This window comes from Zootoca vivipara, chromosome 15 (genome assembly GCF_965207765.1).
Source record: "Zootoca vivipara chromosome 15, rZooViv2.hap1.1, whole genome shotgun sequence".
Classification (NCBI taxonomy): Eukaryota; Metazoa; Chordata; class Lepidosauria; order Squamata; family Lacertidae; genus Zootoca; species Zootoca vivipara.
In genome coordinates, this window is record NC_142598.1 from 40,417,291 (window position 1) to 40,438,606 (window position 21,316).

The window sequence follows — 21,316 nt, forward strand, 5'->3', positions numbered from 1 at the left end:
TTCTCTCTGTTTTTGTCACAAGGGATACTCTCTCTGTTTTACACTGATCAAATGGTTCCCAAGGCAGACGGACAAGAGAAAAGCTATCCACTGGGGAAATGAAGTGATTGTGGCTGCAGCAGTCATGCTACAAAACAGTACCTGGTTACTGTTGGCTTTTAATAAAGGTGGGGGTTCATGGCGGAGGGGTGAAGATGCTGAACTGCTGTCGCTGTCACTTCCATCGCTTAGACTAACCCTGAGAAGGGAAAGGGAAAGGAATAATAAATTTATTAAGATGTGCAACATAAAGGAAATTTCCCATGGCTTATAACTGACATCATAGCCCTAACAATTGGCTTTCAAAAAGCAAGTTTGCAGGAGAAGTTGAAAAGTAAGTGGTAGCAATGTTAGCAGATTAGGAACCAAAAGCCCAAATAAGAGAAACCCAAGTAAGATCGATGCTTTCCAACTTTCAATAACTTGATGATCCCAAAGGTGAACCCAACTCTTTTATGTTTCTGAACACATTCTGAATAAAAAGTCTGCAAAACTGCAATATTCACCTGCAGTTTTATTGAAATGATATCTTAATTATACATAGCTAAAACTGCTTCTGATAGTCAAGGTGAACTATCAACATGTGATGCAATGTGGCCATCAGTACCAAACAACTAGTAGTAGTAGTAGTAGTAGTAGTAGTAGTAGTAGTAGTAGTAGTAGAAGTAGTATAAAATACACTCTGATCATGATACCAACTTCTGGAAAATAGGGTTCCCCACCTATTTTGGAGCAGAACATTATCTACAGCACTCCAATAGCAAATCTAAAAAATAAGAGCCACTCAGAATTTTCCAACTTGCTTGAAATTTTAAATGTTGCGTTGTATACAAGTTGTAATTACTTGCAAGTTCTTGATATTCTAAGCCTGAATTTTCACAGGTCAGAAATAAACACCCCTTTCCCCCAGGGAAGTCCTGCTGTCTGGTTCCTCTGCTACGTCTTCACCCCAGGTATTCCCATTTAAATGTATTTTCGTCAAAATCTATATGGGTTTGTGCTAACACACCAGGGCATCCATTTGATTTCTCGAATTCTCAACCATGCTTAGTAGGCAGGCGTTATTGCTTTCAAGCTAATGTTGGAAGTTGTAATGCTATGGTCCAATAAACTACACACACACACACACACACACACAATGTTGAGAGTTGAGGCCTGACTACATATGACATACTCATTAAGAGAGTAGCATATCTCAAAACAGAAGACAGGCGCTTCTTCAACTTTCCCTCCACTTAAACTTCTTTATTTTATTAAGCATAATTGTACCTCACATACACAAAAAAGTCCTCAGAGTAGCTTCATCTCCTTTTACTCTACCCTATAATGCAGCTCAGCACTGATTATAGGGCACCTTATTATCCCTCTCAAACACCCTCATCTAATCATACAGGCAGAAGGGTTATAGCTTTTCAATATGTATCTCAAAATGAAACCAACATAGAGGGCTGGAGGACGGTCATAAGGCATGACTATTTCCTTCGCAGTTTAGATGTTGCCATTTGCGTAGACACACAATGACACTGAAGAAGACAGGCAGCGCTGTGTTCACAACAAATGGCATGGCAGGAGAATGGCATGTCCCTTTCAACACGGCTTCCATGTCTCTTCCCCGTATCGTGTGGGAGGACACAAAAGTACAGCACCATTTCAGAAGCAAGATCAGGAATAATCATTTTACTCAAGGCTAAGGAGAAATACCATGCCTATATGACTATGTTGCGTGAAAAGGAGTGAGATGTTTTGAACGCCTGTGTGTCAGAGGAATGCTGCTGGGAGCCTGACAGCATCCTGAAACACATCTGTAAAATTCAATATACAGTACATTCACTTCATCTTCCCCATGAACAAGCCTTCAAATATAACACAAGAGCAGAAATTTTTGGAAAACCATTCATACATGTTTCATCCAGGGCTTTTTTCCCCCAGCCGCAACTCACTGGAACTCAGTTCCGGCCCCTCTCAGGTGGGCGCCATTGCCATTGTAAGAGAACAAGGGAGGCATTCAGGGTGAGTTCCGTCACCTCTTTTTCTAGATAAATAGCACTGCTTTCATCTGCTGTGTAATGACGCTTATTGCCAGGTTGGGTGCCGTTGGGGGATGGCGGCAACGTCTCCCCTGGATCCGGTAGTTGTTCTGGAGGCGAGGAAATTCCCCGCTTTGGGTTCACTCAGATTCAGGAAGTGGACTGCTACTTGCCTGTCTACATGGCCAATAGCAGGTGGGCACTTTGCTTAAAGAAGGGAGATTTCAAGGGGGGTGAAAAGGGGGTGGTAGGCCAAATAAGTTTTGGAGCCTCTGTTCTATGCAATGCTACAGCATTTAATCAACCCCCCCCCCCCCCGGTCTGAAAACCCAACCTCCCTACAACTTCATGTGTTTGAAAGGCAGTACTCAAAAATAAACACACACCCCCCAAGTTCGTATGTTGTAAAAAAGTGTTCTGCTTCTTTTTTATGGGCATGTTCTGCCTCCTGTACTGTTCCCCTTCATAACAACCCCAATTTCTTAGATAATTCCTCTGCATTTTGTGTTTCCTTTCCCCACGTGGACTTTTGTTTCTGTCTATCTTCTCTCTGCATTTAAAAGCAGAGTTTCCTGCCTTTGACACAAGCCTGGCGCATTCAAATTGTCTGGAATGTATTTATTTTATTGCAACCCTCACCTGCGGCCCCTGCTTCCTACATGAGTATTTACAGGTCTCTCCATCTCAGAGTCATTGTCATTCTCATCTGCTTCGTCAGATTCATCTTCATTATCATCAGAATGCAGATCTTTCATTATAGACCTCAAAGGACCTGGCAGACGAAAACAAAAGGGAACACAAATCAGCCTCGGGAGTTCACATTCAACTCTGCCTATTGTTCAGCTTTTCAACAAAACAAGTCCTAACACAGTTTTTAAGATGAGGGCAATGAAGACTAGGACATTAAAGGAAAGACATAATGCACAGGGGGGCTTATGCAGCAAGCGCTTAAACAAAAGCAAATTTATTCAAAGACCAGTTGACTTAAAACAGGATTATTTCTGCCAACAATAAGATTTATGTTTAAGTGTTTGCAGAATTAGTCTTGGAATGTTAAGTAAAGCAAGTTGGCTTTCTGAACAACAGAATAGAGATTAAAAACAAAAAAACAAAACCCAAAAGGTTATTATTTGGGCATCCTATACCTGACAAGATCTAAGAGACACTACTAGTAATAGTACATTTTGTTAGGTTAATCCGTGTATTGAAAGTCATAGTCTAATAAATCATTGTGATTGCAACTTGTTCTGGCCAAGGCATTCATTGTCTGCCTGTTTTTGATCTACTTAGATTTAGCTGTCTTCTTTATTCGAAGGTCAATGTCAGGTCAAGCAAGCTCTTTGCTAGCCTTCATATGTATAAAGTGTGTCTATGCCCCAGAAACAGAGGCCTATCTTTTTCATGGAAGTGAACAGAAATGCTAAGCCTGCTTCCTGAGCGAGAAAAGTTTTAGACCTAGGTTCTCAAAATTTTGAATTTTGAATATTTTTATTATATTATTATTATTACACAAAAGAATATAGACTTTGGCGTATCTGAAAAACAGTAGCTCTTTTTAATAATTATTTTTATTAGAAGTTTCAATCATACAATTTCCACAAATAAACACCCGCCAATAAAATAATACATCGACTTACCTTCTTGAAGTTTCCAATTTTTACCACATATTCTATTACAACCAATCAATTTCCCCTCCTCAAACCTAATTGTATTGCCTCAAACCTAATTACAGTTGTACCTTTGAAGTCGAACGAAATCCGTTCCGGAGGTCTGTTCGACATCCAAAATGTTTGGAAACCAAAGCGTGGCTTCTGATTGGTTGCAGGAAGCTCCTGCAGCCAATCAGAAGCCCCATCGGACGTTTGGGTTCCAAGGAACGTTTGCAAACCGGAACACTCACTTCCGAGTTTGCGGTGTTCGGGAGCCAAGGTACAACTATATACTGTTGAATTTACATTAATCCTGCTAGCGTTTCCACTTGCTTAGAATTATTTCCCAGATACTCCACAGAAACTTTCCAGGATCTCTTTATTTATTAAATTTATATTTCACCCTTCCTCCCAAAGGAGACCAGGCTGGCTCCCAAGAGAGTTCTTCTTGGGGGGAAAAGAGGTGGAGGGAAAGAGCTGAGTTCCATTTTTCAAATATAAAATCTGAAAATAAATAGTTCACCCAGCGACTAACGGAGCGGTAAAATCCAAGGATCTTGTGGCACTTTGAAGACCAACGCATTTCATTATGGCACATAATAGCCAATTTGTTTGGGAGCCAAGGCGTTCAGCTTCCAAGGTCCGACTGTATTTTCAACGACTAATATTGAACTTTGAAAATAGAACATTCTGTATTGGCAAGATTCAGTTTTAAAGGTTCCTAACCCAAAAGGATAGTATTTGTTGGGTTCTTTCATTCCTGATGTAAACTAAGCAAAAGACACTAGAAATGCTGTTCCCAGCTACAATATTGGTTTAATATTAATACTAAACAGACAGACAAACAAAAACCCAGCCTGTTCCCCCCTCCCTCAGTTGTCTCAATGGACATCCATCATAGTCATGGTTTTGAAACATGATTTTTTCTTTTTAAAAATAAACATGATTTTTTAAAAAAAATCAAAAAATCTGGTTTTTAAAGCTAAGTTAATTTAACTAGCAACCTGGATTCCAGGCAATTGCACCACCATATCAGTCTACAAATCTTATGGGGACAATGCTGATGAAATTGTTTGTGACGCTGTAATGTATCACTGCACAATGTACAGATCTTGATATACTCCCTTTTAAACAGGGACCTGCTAGCAAAGGAAGTAATATGAATAGGCTTCTTACAACCACTACAAACAAAAATATACATTTGAGGAAACTTACAAATCCACAAAAAAAGAGCTAAATGTTTCTTGGAAAGGGATCGAATATCACTTTTAATATTTCCTGTATTTAAAGCAGCTTGTTAATAAAATACACATTGTGCCATTTATAATAAAAACAGCTCAACGGGAACTCTCTCAGCTATTTACATGTACACTGCTTAGGGCAGGGGTCTCCTGGCAGATATAAATTCTGACTTTCTTAGAACTGAATAGTGATTAACTCCAAAGCCAAAGTCAATAAAGTCTAAGAAATCTCTTTGTCGTAGTCTTTAAAAATTAAATTTTGGTGGCTGAAAGAAGTCTTATTGGTTTAGGCTTACTGGTAATATTCAGGTTGCAAAAGGAAGAGAGCAACAAGTCTTTGGGGTGTTGTTCGTAGAAGAGCTTCTGTTTTTCCCAAAGAAAACTACTGGTTGTGTGCAAATGACATGAGAAACTATGGTTTATTGCAGGCATCCCCAAACTTCGGCCCTCCAGATGTTTTGGGCTACAATTCCCATCATCCCTGACCACTGGTCCTGTTAGCTAGGGATCATGGGAGTTGTAGGCCAAAACATCTGGAGGGCCGCAGTTTGGGGATGCCTGGTTTATTGTGACCAAATAAGCCTCGGCAACCCTCAGACTTGGTTGCTTCCCCCTCTCCATCTCCAGTTAGGCAGAAGCTGTTGTTTTCTGTTTTTGATCAAGTGCACCATTCAATCTGATCCAGAAGGCTGAAGGGAACCCACGGAACAGATTTAGGGGTCACGTGGGGAGAGGAAGTTCTGTTGCACAGCCCAAGGTCACTGTGCTAGCCAAAGCACTCCACCGGATACCGCTCACAATAAAAAGGTAAAGGAATGCAGCCTTGAAATGCCATATGCTCCACTGCCTGGCTTTCATGCCATGGTCAAGTGCGCTCTCTTTATTGGTACCTTGTTGTCGACTGTTCTGAGACGGCGTGAAACTCGAGCTGGAGCTGGAGCTTGAACTGGCAGGACTGGGTTGCTCAGACTTCAGGGAAGAATTGCGGGAGGGGAGGAGAAAGCACACAAGCAAAACATGAACACAAAAGATTGGTACATTCATTTGTGCCGCCCTCCCCAAACCCTTAAATAATTAACAATTTACTTTGCAGAAAGAGTCTCAAATGAGATCTGCAGCCGCGTGGCCTCCCCTGCGGGCAAAGCTTTTCTTCCTATGCCAATGTGTTGAGAAATGCAAAGTGTTAAACGGTTTTGGAAACAATGGGCACACTGTTCAAGATGGAAGAGCTATACGCAGATTAGAAACTCACAGAAGTAAATGGACACAGAGCTCGTAAGAATAAGAAATACATGTATTTCTCAGGCAGCAGGGCGGGCTTCAAAACTGCAGGTGTGTCAAAAGGGAAACGGTAGCAATGGCTAAAGCAAGCACAGCACGCGTTTTTATGGCAATGGGCATAATAAACACTTAATCCCCCCAGCTTCCAATCAGCTCTATAATAAACTTAGATTTATTCAAAACGAAGATGACCTAACAGTATTAGGAGACTTGTTCAGGCTTCTGCCAGCTGTTCAGGCTCTTTTGGAGGGAGCAGCTAGAGGATGGGAAGAGAAAAGGAGCACCTTTTATGTACTTTTTAGCACAGCCAGGAAGGCCTCAGAGGTCTGGCAAACAACCTCTGCCTGTTACCCTGGACAATTGCTGCCAGGAAGAAGATGACAGGGACCAGACCAGACGAAAAGTCTGACCTATTTAAAGGAAGAGCCTCTACCTTATTTTTGGGTGCAAATGATCACAGTCATTCTATATTGTGGGCATGTAATTATTCCAAACTACAGTGGTACCTTGGTTCTCGAACTTAATCCCTTCTGGGAGTCCGCTCGATTTCGAAAATGTTCAGAAACCAAAGCACGGCTTCCGATTGGCTGCAGGAAGCTCCTGCAGCCAATCGGAAGCCCTGTTGGATGTCCAGCTTCCGAAAAATGTTTGCAAACCAGAACACTTACTTCTGGGTTTGCGGCATTCGGGAGTCAATTTGTTTGGGAGTCAAGACATTCGAGTACCAAGGTACTGTATTCCATAATCTATTCAGATTCAATATCCTTTAGAGAAACAGCATAAAATTCTCCCTTCCCTCTTCATAGAAGAGGCATCTTGCTTGTTATTGACTCAGTTATTTGGGTGAAGACTATTAAGAGTCCATTCAAGAAAGATGGATTGACAAAGCACATCCACCTCTGCCTGCAAGAGGGTACAGCCAGCCAAAAATGGAGATGAAAAGATCTGGGGCTCACTCCCTTTTCTACAGCAACATTTCACAGGCCAGTAAAGCTACCCTGCCCTATTTTCAATGCATCTTCAGCTCTCGAATGACTGAGGAGGAAGGCAGACTAAATACATACACAGTAGGAATGGGCAATATATCAATCTATCATCCAAAATCGGTTTGAAGTACATTTCGTGATATCCATTTCGTAATTTTTGACTTGGCAATATATCGCAAATCATGATGTATATGTGGGTGGGTGCTTTGCAAAAACCACCATGTCGGAAAAATTGTGAAGCCAGCTAATGCTTCTATGTAGTTCCATCCTTATTTCAGACATTGTGATGTATCAGTATATTGCAATGTTTAGCTGGTGATATATGGTGATGTTGAAAACCAGATATCGCCTGGCACTACTGTTCACCTCTACATAGCTCCATCCAACATCATGATACAGTGGTACCTCTACTTACGAATTTAATGCATTCCGAAAGCACATTTGTAAGTCGAAAAAAGTTGTAAGTCGGATCCCATAGGAATGCATTGGGAGAAAACATTCGTAAGTCGAAGCAACCCTATCTAAAAATTCGTAAGTAGGAAAAATCCTATCTAAACTGCATCCAAGATGGCGGACAGAGCTCCATTCGTAAGTAGAAACATTTGTAAGTAGAGTTATTTGTAAGTAGAGGTACCACTGTATAATGGTGTACTGCAACATTTAGCTAGGGATATATTGTGATGTTGGAAACCCGATATCGCCCAGCCCGAACACACAGCTCACAACCCTCATCATGGGGTGAGTCCAGATTTCCTACGCAGATACCGTAGTAGCTGTGCATGCTGGGGAATTGAGCAATAGCTCAGCCAACATCCATATCCCTAAAATTTAGGTAGTAGTAGTAATAATAATAATAATAATAATAATAATAATAATAATAATAATATATTTATACCCCACCCATTTGGCTGGGTTTCCCCAGCCACTCTGGGCGGCTTCCAACAAAAGATTAAAAATACATTAAAACACAAGTCATTAAAAACTTCCCTAAACAGGGCTGCCAGACTTAAAAAGAGAGAGTAGAAGCTCTATATGAATATTTATGGACAAGTGAATGGATCACAGAATCATAGAATTGGAAGGGTCATCTAGTCCAACTCCCTGCAATGCAGGAATCTTTTGCCCAACATGGGGCTTGAACCCACAACCCTGAGATTTAGAGTATCATGCTCTACCAACAGAGCCACATTGGCTACAGAAGTAGACTTTTTGAAAGAAAGCATAAAATTGCCATGTGGTGATTTCTTGGCAACCGTAATCGTTTGCTTATACAAAGCGATCAACCCAATTCCCAGACTTCTACCCAACCTTGATGTCAGAGAAGTGACTGGGATTCCCACACCACTGTCCAGGTGATCACTGATCTACGATGCAGCTCCAAGGTTGGGGGAACAAATCGACTGCTCACCAGAGGCCAGCAGTCCATTTGCTTGCTACACAGTGAGCGTAGCAAGCAAATTTGCGATTTTTGCATGGGAATTGTCAATGCAATGCAATGAAGATACTTTCAAATGAGTCTCACGAATCTAAAACATGTTGAGAACACCAGAATGTAAGAGCCTGCTGGATCAGGCCAGTGGGTCAACTGGTCCAGAATCTCGTTCTCACAGTGGCCAACCAAATGCTGGCAGAAAACCTGCAAGCAGGATGCTGAGCACAAGAGCCTTCTCCCCTCCTGTCCGGCAAATGGGTTCAGCAGCATATGGCCTCTAGCTGCGAAGGCAGAGAGCCTAGCCTCTGTCACTCATGCCTAGCAGCTACTGAAAGCCATATCCACTGATAGCAATGCTAACTCTGTCTGTATTCTAAGGCTGGAATTTTGCACACAGTGAAAACTAGAAAGGACCCAAGCAATGTGTTTGGGAGATATCTTTGTCGCCAGTTAGTGGTTCAGCAAGTTCTGGTCATTTCTGGCCTGCTAAGAACTGCTCTGCAATGACCACGTTGCTCTCCACTGGAAAGAAAGCTTGCCCCAACACTGCTGCAGCGGCAGTAAGCTATGCAGAACGGTTCAGCTTTTGTCCTAGCTCACAAAGACAGATTCGGGATAGCCATAGCTAAAAATCCCCAGCCCAATTAATAAGGTACTAAAATCCTTGACAAAACACAGCACCAATAATATCTGGCCTCTGTAAAATTTGGTGCTAACTTGCACATTCATGCATTCAGATTGCATAAGCCCAACAGTTGCTCTTCTGCCGTAAATCAATCTATTGTTGCCCTTCGTAACAAGGAGGCAGATTTACAGCCTTTTAAAGCCTTGCCTCACAATCAAAAAGATTGTGAGTAAGTTAATGGAACATCTCTCTTTTTCTGAGGATGCTGGGGGGTGGGGAGGGAGTTAACAGCTGTTCCTCTCAGATGAATGACATCTGTAGTTCTCACAGCTGGGAATCGGAGGAGCACAAAAATTATACACTCTGCACCCTGTGGGATTCATGCCCTTTTCGGTCAGGGTGTAGCTCTTCCCCTGTCCCAGAGTACTCCTTGCACCAACGTATAGGAATAAGGTCTACTCTCCAGCCTTCTCCAACCTGGAGCCCTCCAGATGTTTTGGAGCAATCAGCTGGCTGGCGCAAGTTGTAATCTAAAACATCTGCAAAGCCCCAGGTTGAGGAAAGCTGGCCGCCAAAGAGAGACTCCTGCGTATGTAAGCCCAGCCTGACTCCAAAAACACTGGGAAAAGATTGCATGGGCCTTTTCCATGCAGACTGGGTTTACTCTGCATCGGACTGCTGTTCCGGAGCCAGCATTTTAGGGTGTGTGTGTGATATTCTCCTTCCCCTCTGTGCCCAAACTCTGTTTGAAGGCTTTGGTGAATAGAGCACGAGCATTTCAAAACGAAGAACTAAATGGGGCTGGCTGCGCTTGCTGTAGCCTATTATTGATCTATTATCTCCTCTCTTGTGTTTTGCAACGATCCCCCACTGTGGAGGAAGGGGAGGAGGAGAGTTCAGAGGTGGTGGGGGGCAGGCACTTGCAGACAGATGGAAAAATGTGAAATAATCAAAATGCCCAGCAAGATGTACAACATGGGGCGGATATGTGTACAGGACTGTATCAACGTGGTGGTCAAGAGTGGAGTGGTCAACAGTCCAGACCCTCCCCTGTCCTTAACTAGATTTTCCTCATCTTCCTTTCTCTCTCTGATTCGCCACTTCTCTCTTAAGCTTCCTGCTTTATGTTTCTTGTTTCCTTTGGCTTCATGCCCTCCTTTTTCTTCAGTCTTACCCAGTTGAGTCGGAAATTGTGAACAATGCAGAAATAAAACATCGGCTCTAAACGGATGTTTCTAGCACCAGTTATTACCAATAGGTAGCATGAACCATAGGCAGAAAACTTAAACGATGAGGACAGGATATGCAAGGCCCTTTAGCGTGAATAATTCTACTAAATAACTACTCTACCTTACAACCCTTTTCATAGGCAGGTCTTCCCGTCTATTAACTGTTACATAGCAGGAAGAATTTAATGAGTGCATCTTGCCCTGGAATGGAAACAAACTACCGTCCCTCTCTTATGCATGGAGTTACCCAACACTTATGCAACTTTGAAATGGTTAAACGAATGACAGCCAGCTTCACCGGACATCTAGGAAGCTTGGTGGTATGCAGCCTACTACTTAATGAATCAGTGGCCATCGTTGGTTTTGAATTCAAAGGTCCTTGAACCGTGTTTGTCAAATTAAACTATTTGATGTATGGGAATGTGCCATGGACTTTCAAATGATACATTGTAGGACTCTTTAAATGGAACTAGAAAAACACTAGCTGCTTATGCATGCAATCCCTCATGAATATTAGTCTTTCAAAATCCAAGCAGATCAAAAAGGTATTAATAAATCAGGCAAGGCTACCAAGGGCAGAAAATGTTTTCTTTGGCTGAAATTCTGGTGTTTTTCTTGCAGCAGTTTTCTGCTGCTGAGGTTCACTGCCAAAGCAAATTTTGCAAAGGAAGTTGTCTAAAATACATTTTTACACACACACACACACACACACACACACACACACACACACACCATGTGTTTGCGTATCTACTCTAGTAGGCTTCCTACACCAACGTATCATCTACCCTTTCACATGGTGATTAAATATGATCAGGGGATACACAAATACAATGGGCGGTCTCATTGGAAAAATCATGAAATAAAGTTCAGCTATGATAATTAACACAAGTGCACTGTCAAACATTCACAGAAAGTTTATACAATGTAAAAAGCTGCAAACTAAAATATACACAAACAATGCTCCTCTTTTTCACCATGTTGTTAAAGGACAACTGGGGTTTTGCGGTAGATAGTTAATAATGTGTGAGTGCCCTATTGCTAGCCCATTATTGCAAATACTAACTTAAATTAGATGACAAAAAAATAGTTTTTACTATTTTGTTTTTCTAAATGCCACTTCATGCCATTAAAATAATTTCATTCCAAAACTGGGTTCAAAATCTCAGCTATTTAAGTAGCTATCCATTATCCTCAGCTATGTGAAGAATTTTCTTCTACAGCATTAGGGTATCAGTTGTCAACACTTCAGCTAAAATGTTTGCACCCATATAATGGAGTGTGTTATCACCTTATTAAAACGTCCTCTCCAGATTTATCTCTTAATTGCCCATGTATATTTAATGGTATTTTAAAACAGTCTCTGATCAGAAATATTTATTTCGTATACCATAATCTAGAAGACCAACACAATTTTATCTTTCAAAATGACGCTTCCCACTTCCTCCCAACTGAAGTGTGTTAGAAGCTCAGGTATATAAATTAGGCGCCAAATAGCTCATTAAACCAGGATTACAGTTACCAAAACGGAATGCCTAGTTGCCGTTTTGGGGCCAGGCGGCTCGAAAATCGTATTTTTCGATACAGTTTTTTGGTTCCTGAAATTTATTCTGATTGTGCAGATATCACAGACAGAATACTACAGGAGGTGTTGCTGGTGTGTGAAAAACGTCCAGATCCAAGGATCGCCAGGCATGCACCTCCAGATGGGGGAGACGTCAGGCGCCATCCTGACACCTGGGCATCTTCACTTGGTTGCAAGTGGCTGATAGCCTGGTGCAAAATGTGCCTGGCAAATTTCGAATGCTGAAGCTGAGTCTACTTGCCTACTAAGGTCTAGTAGCAGGCTACTACAACCAGTCCTCACGAAAGGCTCTATTTAAGGCAGCAAAATCAATTGCAAAGGCTTCTGTGGCAACATGTTATTTGGCTAAATCCTTCTCGTATCATTACCCTATTCACTTCTCCTCACTTAACAGACTTGGAAAACTACTCTCCCTATTTGGAGACAGGTTGTAGAGTTATCCAATTCTCTGCCAGATCACATGGCCACAAGTTTCATGGCAAGGTGAAAACCTCCAAACCTGACCCAATGCTAATTGTGGCCTTTTCTAGTGACACATCCCAGTACAGTCAAACCTCGGTTCCCAAATGGCTCCGTTTTCGAATGTTTCGGTTCCCGAACGCCTGGAAGTAAATGCTCCAGTTTTCAAACATTTTTCGGAACCCGAACATCCGACACGGCTTCCGCTTGAGTGCAAGAAGTTCTGGCAACCAATCAGAATCTGCGCCTCAGTTGTCGAACGTTTCAGAAGTCGAACGGTCTTCCGGAATGGATTGCGTTCAACAACCGAGGTTTTGTTCTCATTATCATGAAGCCTACCTGCAGAATAAACCGCCTTCCAACTGTGATCGCTCAATGACATGGTACATCAGTGACACATAGATGGGATCGTTCCAAACTAAACTAAATTGGTCTCACCAAGTATCTCAAATTGAAAGTGCCAGTTAGAGGCTTCTTCATTCCACATGGATCAGTCGCTCAAACACTGTGCGCAGAGACACATTAGACCTGCTGTGAGACGACTGGAAGCGCAGTGGAAGAAACATAATTAAAACGTTCTTGTGAATCCAAAGCACCAACCAAGTAGGCCTTCTTACAAAGGGTTAGGGTCTTTCCCATTCCTGCATTTGGTATGACAAAATTTTCAAGCACTCCTAATAAGAGATGGAGCAGAATTATCATGCTGTGAAAAAACCAGCAACCCATTTTGCAATAAGCCGAACACTGCAACTTTTAGTATGTTGTCTGGGAATTGCAGCTGGTATATAACAGCTTTCAGCTAGAGCCATTTCACATCAGCATAATGCACAGATGCTGAAAACTGTGCATAAAATCTCATTTCTAGGTTACCTGAAGAATCACCTCAGATCATTGTGGAGAAGCCCTCAGTTATCACATATTTGCTCAGTTACAGTGCAAACTAAGTTTTTTAGCATTGAAATGTTTCTGTTTCACTGAGTGTTTTTAGAGAATTCATTTGATACTCCCAATCACTCAAATCTTCTGGACCTATAGATTTACCCAGGAGAAGTTGGGAGAGTCAGCAAATCTGCTATACTGGTACAGCTCCTTTCCTTTTTTATAATAATTTTTATTAAATTTTCAATTTTACAATTCCAAATAAACATTTTTCAAACTTTAAATTATCCAATGACTTCCCTTTCTTTTCTCTTTCCACGGTTCATTTTACATATCATACCTCCCTGCATATTTTACTATAAACATTCAAATCAGTTTTCCACTTTCATGTCCATTAAAATGATTTACTCTGTTGAATTTATCTTAATGCTGCATTTTCAGCTGTACATAGTCATTTCCCATATACTCAATAAATGTTTTCCAATCTTCTTTCAACATATGTTCTTCTTGCTCTCTTATTCTATATATCTTAAATCAGCAAGTTGTGCATATTCTGTCAACTTAAGCTGCCAATCCTGTTTAGTTGGGACCTCACTCACTTTCCATTTTTGGGCTAACAAAACACAGGCCACGGTTGTTGCATACATAAATAATCTTTTCTGACACCTGGGAATTTCAGTCTGGGTTATCCCCAACAAAAAGGACACAGGTTATTTTTTTGGAAAATAGTTTTGAACATTTTTTTTCAATTCATTATAAATAATTTCCCAAAACACTTTTACCTTTTTACATGCCCATCACATGTGGAGGAATGTTCCTTCCACTTCTTTACATTTCCAACAGATATCTGATTCTGTTTTATGAATCTTAGCCAACCTAAAGGTAAAGGTAAAGGGACCCTTGACTGTTAGGTCCAGTTGCGGACGACTCTGGGGTTGTGGCACTCATATAGCTTTATTGGCCGAGGGACAGGTGTACAGCTTCTGGGTCATGTGGCCAGCATGACTAAGCCGCTTCTGGAAAACCAGAGCAGTGCACGGAAACACCGTTTACCTTCCTGCTGGAGCGTTACTTATTTATCTACTTGCAGTTCATTTTTTCAAACTGCTAGGTTGGCAGGAGCTGGGACCAAGCAACGGGAGCTCACCCCGTCACGGGGATTCGAACCACCGACCTTCTGATCGGCAAGCCCTAGGCTCTGTGGTTTAACCCACAGCACCACCCACGTCCCAACCTACTTGGAGTTAAATAACATCTATGAATCATTTTCAAATAATTCGCTTTCAATGAATAGCATGCTGTAAATTTCAGGTCACTTTTTCCTGGTACAGCTCTCCATGTGATTTCATATGCACCTTTCCAACTCACAATCAAACAACCATGTTAACTGTTCTGAAAGATTCAGGTTTGTTTTCACCAGGATGCAGAGAACATCTCTGACCAAGGGAACCAAGTTCCTTAAGATCCCAAGATTCAGCATAACGTTTTATCAGCTCTGTCCATTGTCTACCCTGCTAGTACAATGCAGGCTTTTCATAATTCAGGTGGAGAGGGAAAGGAGGGGGGCAAATGAGCTTTAATTGCTGGTAGCCGATTAGGAGGAATTTTTTCATAACCAAGTTTCAACGTATATGCCTATTTACTCAGAATGCATGCTGAGCTTAGGTCCTTTGTATTCTGCTTTAAAAATAAAAATAAAATCTGAAACAATAGCTCATTTTCAACCGTACAGTTATATATGTGCTACATATGAACAAAAACTCATTTTAGGCATTGCTGTATAAGCTCCTGAAGAGGAAGTGTTCAGAAATAAATTAATCTAATCAATTTCATGGGGAGCTTAGCTGCAATCCTTTGAAGCAAAAGGAACATATTTTAAAATGAATGAAAAATAGCATACTCGATGGCTCTACACAAAGAATTAAAAAGTCATAAAAGCCTGGACCGTTATCAAACTATTGCATACATTGTAACTGGAGCTGAAATTGCTCACTAAGGAATGGAACAATAATGTTCCAGCAAACAGATTTTCACTTGAAGCAAAGACAGTGCAAATGACATTGTGTGGCTCTCTCAGAGCCTACAATAAATTTCATTTGGGTATACATATAATAGAATATCTTATTGTTAACAGTATGTTGGATTGTGAATTTGCAGCAAACTAGTAGCCTTGAAATCATGAAGCCAGTCTCTACGCAAAACCTCAAAAGGATGGTTCTATCTTGACAAACTTCTTCATAAAACAAATCACTGCAATAGGAGCACAGATTATTCTATCCATATTGTTTTATTCCCAGATACTGTATTGATATAATAGACATTAAAAGCAAGATATCAAAGCTTGTAAGCTCCTGATAAGTTACTTCTTTCAAATGGAATCTCAAAGTCTCTCTTCTAGCAAAGGACGGGAGATTGAATGCTGGATAGTTGAGCTAAAGTGCAGAAAAGCTATTATCACTAAGACTTTTTGTGCTGACAGAGGCAAGACAGTTGCGCAGTTTAGCACGCCTACTTTATCTCCTCAGTTTCAAATCTAGTGCTTTCTTTCTAGTTATAATGCATTTTTAAAATGAATAATGTTTCAAATTCTATTCTGAACAAAATGGGATTTTATCTTACTAAGAAATTAACACAACAGTCCTTCCCTAGGAGTTAAGAATCACTGAACACAATGAGGCTTACCTATGAGTTGACTGTATAGAATTGTACTGAACACGAGGGCACCGCTGCCCCATGAATATTTTCATCTATAATCCCTCTTAATTGAAATCTTAAGTTTCAATGCCCAATAAAAGAGACTGATGTTTCGGAAAATATATTAATTGTAAATACTTCTACTGTACATTAGAACTACAAACTGGAACAAATGAAAGACTGTAGGATCAAATGGGCCCCAGACAAAGGAAACAGCATATCTATGTTAATACAAGAAAACTGATGGGAGAAAGTATATAAATTTCAATTGAAAACGTCAAGTAGAAATAATTACCATAAAGCAAAGCTCAGGTGGTACATGATATCAGTATTGCAAAATAAAAATTATCCTGCAAGGGCTCAGATGTATGGGCTATTGGAATTTTTCTTGGTGGGGCTATTTTAACTTATACTTGGATATTAGCAATTGGTTTATGTGTATTATTTTAATTGTATAACTTTTTGATTTTCCATGTATGTAATTCTGTCCTGGGACTTTGAGAAGGACTGATTATAAATATGGTGAGATGGATATTGTGAAGATTGCAGGGGAAGGGAATAACTATGTGTGCCATATTTAAAAAACGTTTCAGTGTGCCCTGGCAAAAAAGACTGGGTTTGTTTTGGAAAAGCTCATATACTGCTCTTCCATTTCACTTATACTGATGATTTAATCCAGCAAAAATAGCAGTGAAATTCAACTGCCTGTGTGATGACTACAGCTAGCATGATACATGCAAAGCATTGTCTACTGGCAGCTACTCTTACTGTAAAAAATGGAAAGATAAAATGTGGGAACCTGGATTAAGGGGTCAAGGAAATGGTACTTATTACTCAAGGGAAATGTTTCATTGGCAAAAGAGAATGTAAGGATGTTTGTGGCTGTGGCTTACATTAGGGGAAAAGAAGAAGATTTCTCCACTGTACAGCATGACTTCATAACCTACACAAAGGAAAAGGTCTTTCAACACCTTTGTAAACCATTTACAAAGATATGAAAGATATGGACAATCTTGGTTATCAGTCTTGAAGAGTAACTGCCTATCGGCACACTGCAGAAATGAACTGTGCAGAAGTGATATTGGGCAATCTCAGGATGGAGAAGAAAAAGCTATTCAAGAATGCAATTTTCGATCTAAAAAATATTCCATTTCAGGCTGAATATAAAACTGCAACTACTATCTAAGCTTGCAGACCATAGAAGGGGCCCAATCCACAGCCAATTTAAGTACTAATCTTCTTTTTTTGTTTGTAAATATATATATTATCAGTGCCTTTGCACATAAATACACAAAATGTTCAACAGCTGTAATTCCCATGGTCTTAGGCAGTTCAAAATTATTGCATATAGGTATGCCAGGCATCCCCAAACTTCGGCCCTCCAGATGTTTTGGACTACAATTCCCATCATCCCTGACCACTGGTCCTGTTAGCTAGGGATCATGGGAGTTGTAGGCCAAAACATCTGGAGGGCCGCAGTTTGGGGATGCCTGAGGTATGCCAACCAGGATAATATATGAAAATAAATTGTAAGTATAAAATATACAATAAAATTAAAATAAAGGGGAGGGGAATTAGTCCCATCAACTATACTATTAAACTAAACCAAGCATCTATCCATCAAAGTGTCCTTATGTTTCAGGTATGTGTACAATGCTCTGTTCAGCATTCATTTAAGTCGCAGTGCTTTCGGAGGGCTGTGTTTAAGTATGTTGTGAAGCAATTAACATTGGTGGGAAGCTTGAATGTGGCTGGATCATGTTGTTTCCTTCTTCGTTTGTTATTTTGCCATTTGTGAATAATAATAAAAATTACCAAGTAATTCAGTCTTCTCACATTTCTGGATATGGTCAACTCACTATGAGTGATTTGCATCATGTCAAATTCACACAGTATCTCTTGCAAGTACCGCCTGACGCTGTGAGAATCTGGCTGCAGTGATTAAAAGTGCTCAGCTTGTTTGACAGAGTGATGCTACTTAATAATGGCATGACACATTCATGGAAACTACAGCAGAGGTTTTCAACGCATATTATCAGCTTAAATTCAGCTGAAGGCACACCTCCTTTTAATCAGAAACATAAAAAGACTACTTTACAGCAAATTTTCCCCAAACCCCCATCACTTATTCCAAAATGGAAAGCTATTATTCAAGCTCCACATGGGTTCCCGTTTCATTATGACTATATTTCACTCAGTTATCTGCTAAAAAATAATCACACCTTGCCTTCAGGCTTTGGCAGAAAGGAAAGGTATTCAGTTAATAAGGGCCTGGAGGTTTTACAAGACAAAGAGAGTCGGGTCGGAATAGTCTACTAAAAATTGATAACAGACAAATTATTAGATCTTTAGCTGAAACCACAGCTGCATTTTATGGTTAATTAAACAGACACTAATGGTGCAACTTTCAAAAACAATTTTAAAATATGCAAGCCATTAATTCAGTAGAAGCCCAGGTGACTGCCACAATTGACCTTTCAGCAAGAAAATATAAAAAAAAACATAAATTAAATATAAAAACATAGATTTAAAATATACAAAAAATAGATTAAACTGGGGGCTACTTAAACCTCTGCTTGCTTCACTTACCAATCCTGCCTACCCCATCCCTGAACCTCCCCCCCACACCCTATTTAACCCCACTCAACCCTCCCCCTTTCCACTTTATGCTGTAGCCAAACAGGCTGAAGAGCTGGCCCAGCTGCAGGAGCACTGCAGGAAGGAGGTCAGAAGCAGCTGGGGATTATGAGGCCACTGCCTCTAACTGGTTTCCCCTTTCCCATCCTGTTCCTCCTAGCAGGCTGACTCTTCATCCTCATCAGCGGATGAGGATTCCCCCAGTTGACTGAGGAACAGGGTGACCAGCAGTGGTACCTGCTAGCCAGGGGGCCTAAGTGCTGGGGGCAGAGGCCCCAGAGCTGGCAGGCAGGAGCCAGCAAAGCAAGCAGGTTGCTGGAGGCGGAGGCTGCTGCAGCCTATTCAGGATCTACCTCCCCACAGCTCAACTGGGCCACCCATCCACATTGACTCTTGTCACATTGTAGTTCACATCGCCACCTCTCTGTGGCAAAGCAAACTGCAGCACGACAACACCCTTATACTTTTATTATAGGTATAGATCAGGGGTTCCCAAACTAAGGCCTGGGGGCCGGATGCGGCCCAATCGCCTTCTAAATCTGGCCCGCGGGATGGCCCAGGAATCAGCATGTTTTAACATGAGTAGAATGTGTCCTTTTATTTAAAATGCATCTCTGGGTTATTTGTGGGGCATAGGAATTCGTTCATTTCCCCCCAAAATATAGTCTGGCCCCCCACAAGGTCTGAGGGACAGTAGACCGGCCCCCTGCTGAAAAAGTTTGCTGACCCCTGGTATAGATCAAGGATCAGCAACCTATTCCAGCCATGGGCTGGTCCACCGTCCCTCAGACCATGTGGTGGACCGGACTATATTTTTTTGGGGGGGGGGAATGAACAAATTCCTATACCCCACAAATAACCCAAAGATGCATTTTAAATAAAAGCACACATTCTACATGTAAAAACACGCTGATTCCTTGACCGTCCGTGGGCTGGATTGAGAAGGCAATTGGGCTGCATCCGGCCCACGGGCCTTAGGTTGCCTACCCCTGGTATAGATAGTTTCCATCTATCACCTATTGTCCATCTTTAGTGAAGGAAATACTGTTCTGCACATTTTGCATTTATACAGTCAGCAGGATGCCATGGTCAGCAAATGTATCATCAATGTTGCTTTAGGCACACATGCAATCTAAGGGAACAAAGATTCAAACTCATCTAGGGTATACTCAGAACACACACTGATTTCTTTGTGGATATTGAAACTCTGTACTGAGCACATTAAAAACATCACTAATGTTTTTGCATTTAATTTTCCTCTTTCTAATTTAAAACAAACAGGGCTGTATCCAATAATGTCTCGACAGCACAAGGACTTCTGTCTGTGCAACAGGACTTCATCTCCCATTCTTCTCATGCCCCCCCAATCTATTATGGGAGCTCCCACATCTTGCAGAGGAGATTTGGGGTGTGTGCAGGGAAAGGAAGTTCCATTGCACTGGCAGAACTCTTGCAGCAAGATAACTTCATTGGCCACAACCTGTAATTTCCTTGATTATTCTCTTTGGGTTGTCATCACCACACATCTAAATGTGTAATTTGGTGCATTTGGTTCACATCACTGTGAGCATAGAAACCCAAACCCTGGCCAGGAAGCAGAGGAATGATGGAGTGACATAGCCACTGCCACATCAAATGACAATGTTAGGCTGGTGCGAAAATCGGGACAGAAGGGGGAACCCACCAGCCAGGAGCTGGTGTAGCAATTAAGCCCAGTGCTGTTGAGCGATGGCAATACAGCTTGGAATCCAGTCAAACCAGGCCAGTTCATCCCTCCTTGCAATTTCTGCAGGCTATTCTGGTGGGACTTGCACACACACCAACCCTTTGGGGTGGGTGAATTCCTTTGTGGGTGAGTGACTGTGCAGCCCATGGCTAAAGGAGCTGCTCTGGGTTGGGCACAAGAAGATCTCTGCCCCCATTCTCACGTTCCTACATGGCAGATGGGGAAGTCTAAGACTTCCATATGGATCCACAACCAGGACAGGGGACCTCAAGGATGGAGGCCCAATGCAGACTTGCAGGCCACCCTATCTGGCTCTTGGGATACTCTACAGATGAGACACTGTCCCAAGAAGCAGCTCTTACAAGCCCCCCTTTGCATCCTCCTTGTGTATTCGCCTGGCTGGAATGAGTCCTTCAGCTCTGACAATCCCTCTTCTTTGCCAGGATGGAGAATAAGGGAATGTGTGTGAGGGTGAAGAAACTAGCCTACCGGAAGAAAGGTAGCATTCACTTATTGCTGTGCTCACTTTTGCCTCGGTCCCCACCCATGTGGAGCTTGGGTCGACAAAAGTTCCCCATCCTAATTTACGAGATGACGCTCCTGACTTTGATTCTCCCTGTTCAACGAGGTGTATTGATAGAAAGGCAAGAAAACAGAACACCACTCCCGTCTCCCCTCGGCCACAGTTATTTTCATAAGCCGCAGGTTCGGCCTGAAATAATCCATAAAGGGATCAGAGGTTTCAAATTTTCCACTTTACAAAACAGTTAGCCGCTTGTGTAAATAATGCAAGACCCACCACCAGGCAGACGGCGAAAACAAGGCCAAGC

At 41.5% G+C, this 21,316-nt stretch overlaps 1 protein-coding gene across 4 annotated transcripts in view; it reads right to left on the reverse strand.

The window, feature by feature from the left end:
* Nucleotides 1–21,316, reverse strand: part of MLLT3 (MLLT3 super elongation complex subunit) — a 98,094-nt gene that overhangs the window by 12,284 nt on the left and 64,494 nt on the right. For all 4 annotated transcript variants that reach the window (XM_035097431.3, XM_088658829.1, XM_088658830.1 and 1 more), the window contains 3 exons: nucleotides 5,847–5,925; nucleotides 2,706–2,838; nucleotides 142–238 (listed from right to left, as the gene is read on the reverse strand). In XM_035097431.3, coding sequence (XP_034953322.1) covers nucleotides 142–238; nucleotides 2,706–2,838; nucleotides 5,847–5,925 — 309 coding nt within the window. The remainder of the gene's footprint in view (nucleotides 1–141; nucleotides 239–2,705; nucleotides 2,839–5,846; nucleotides 5,926–21,316) is intronic.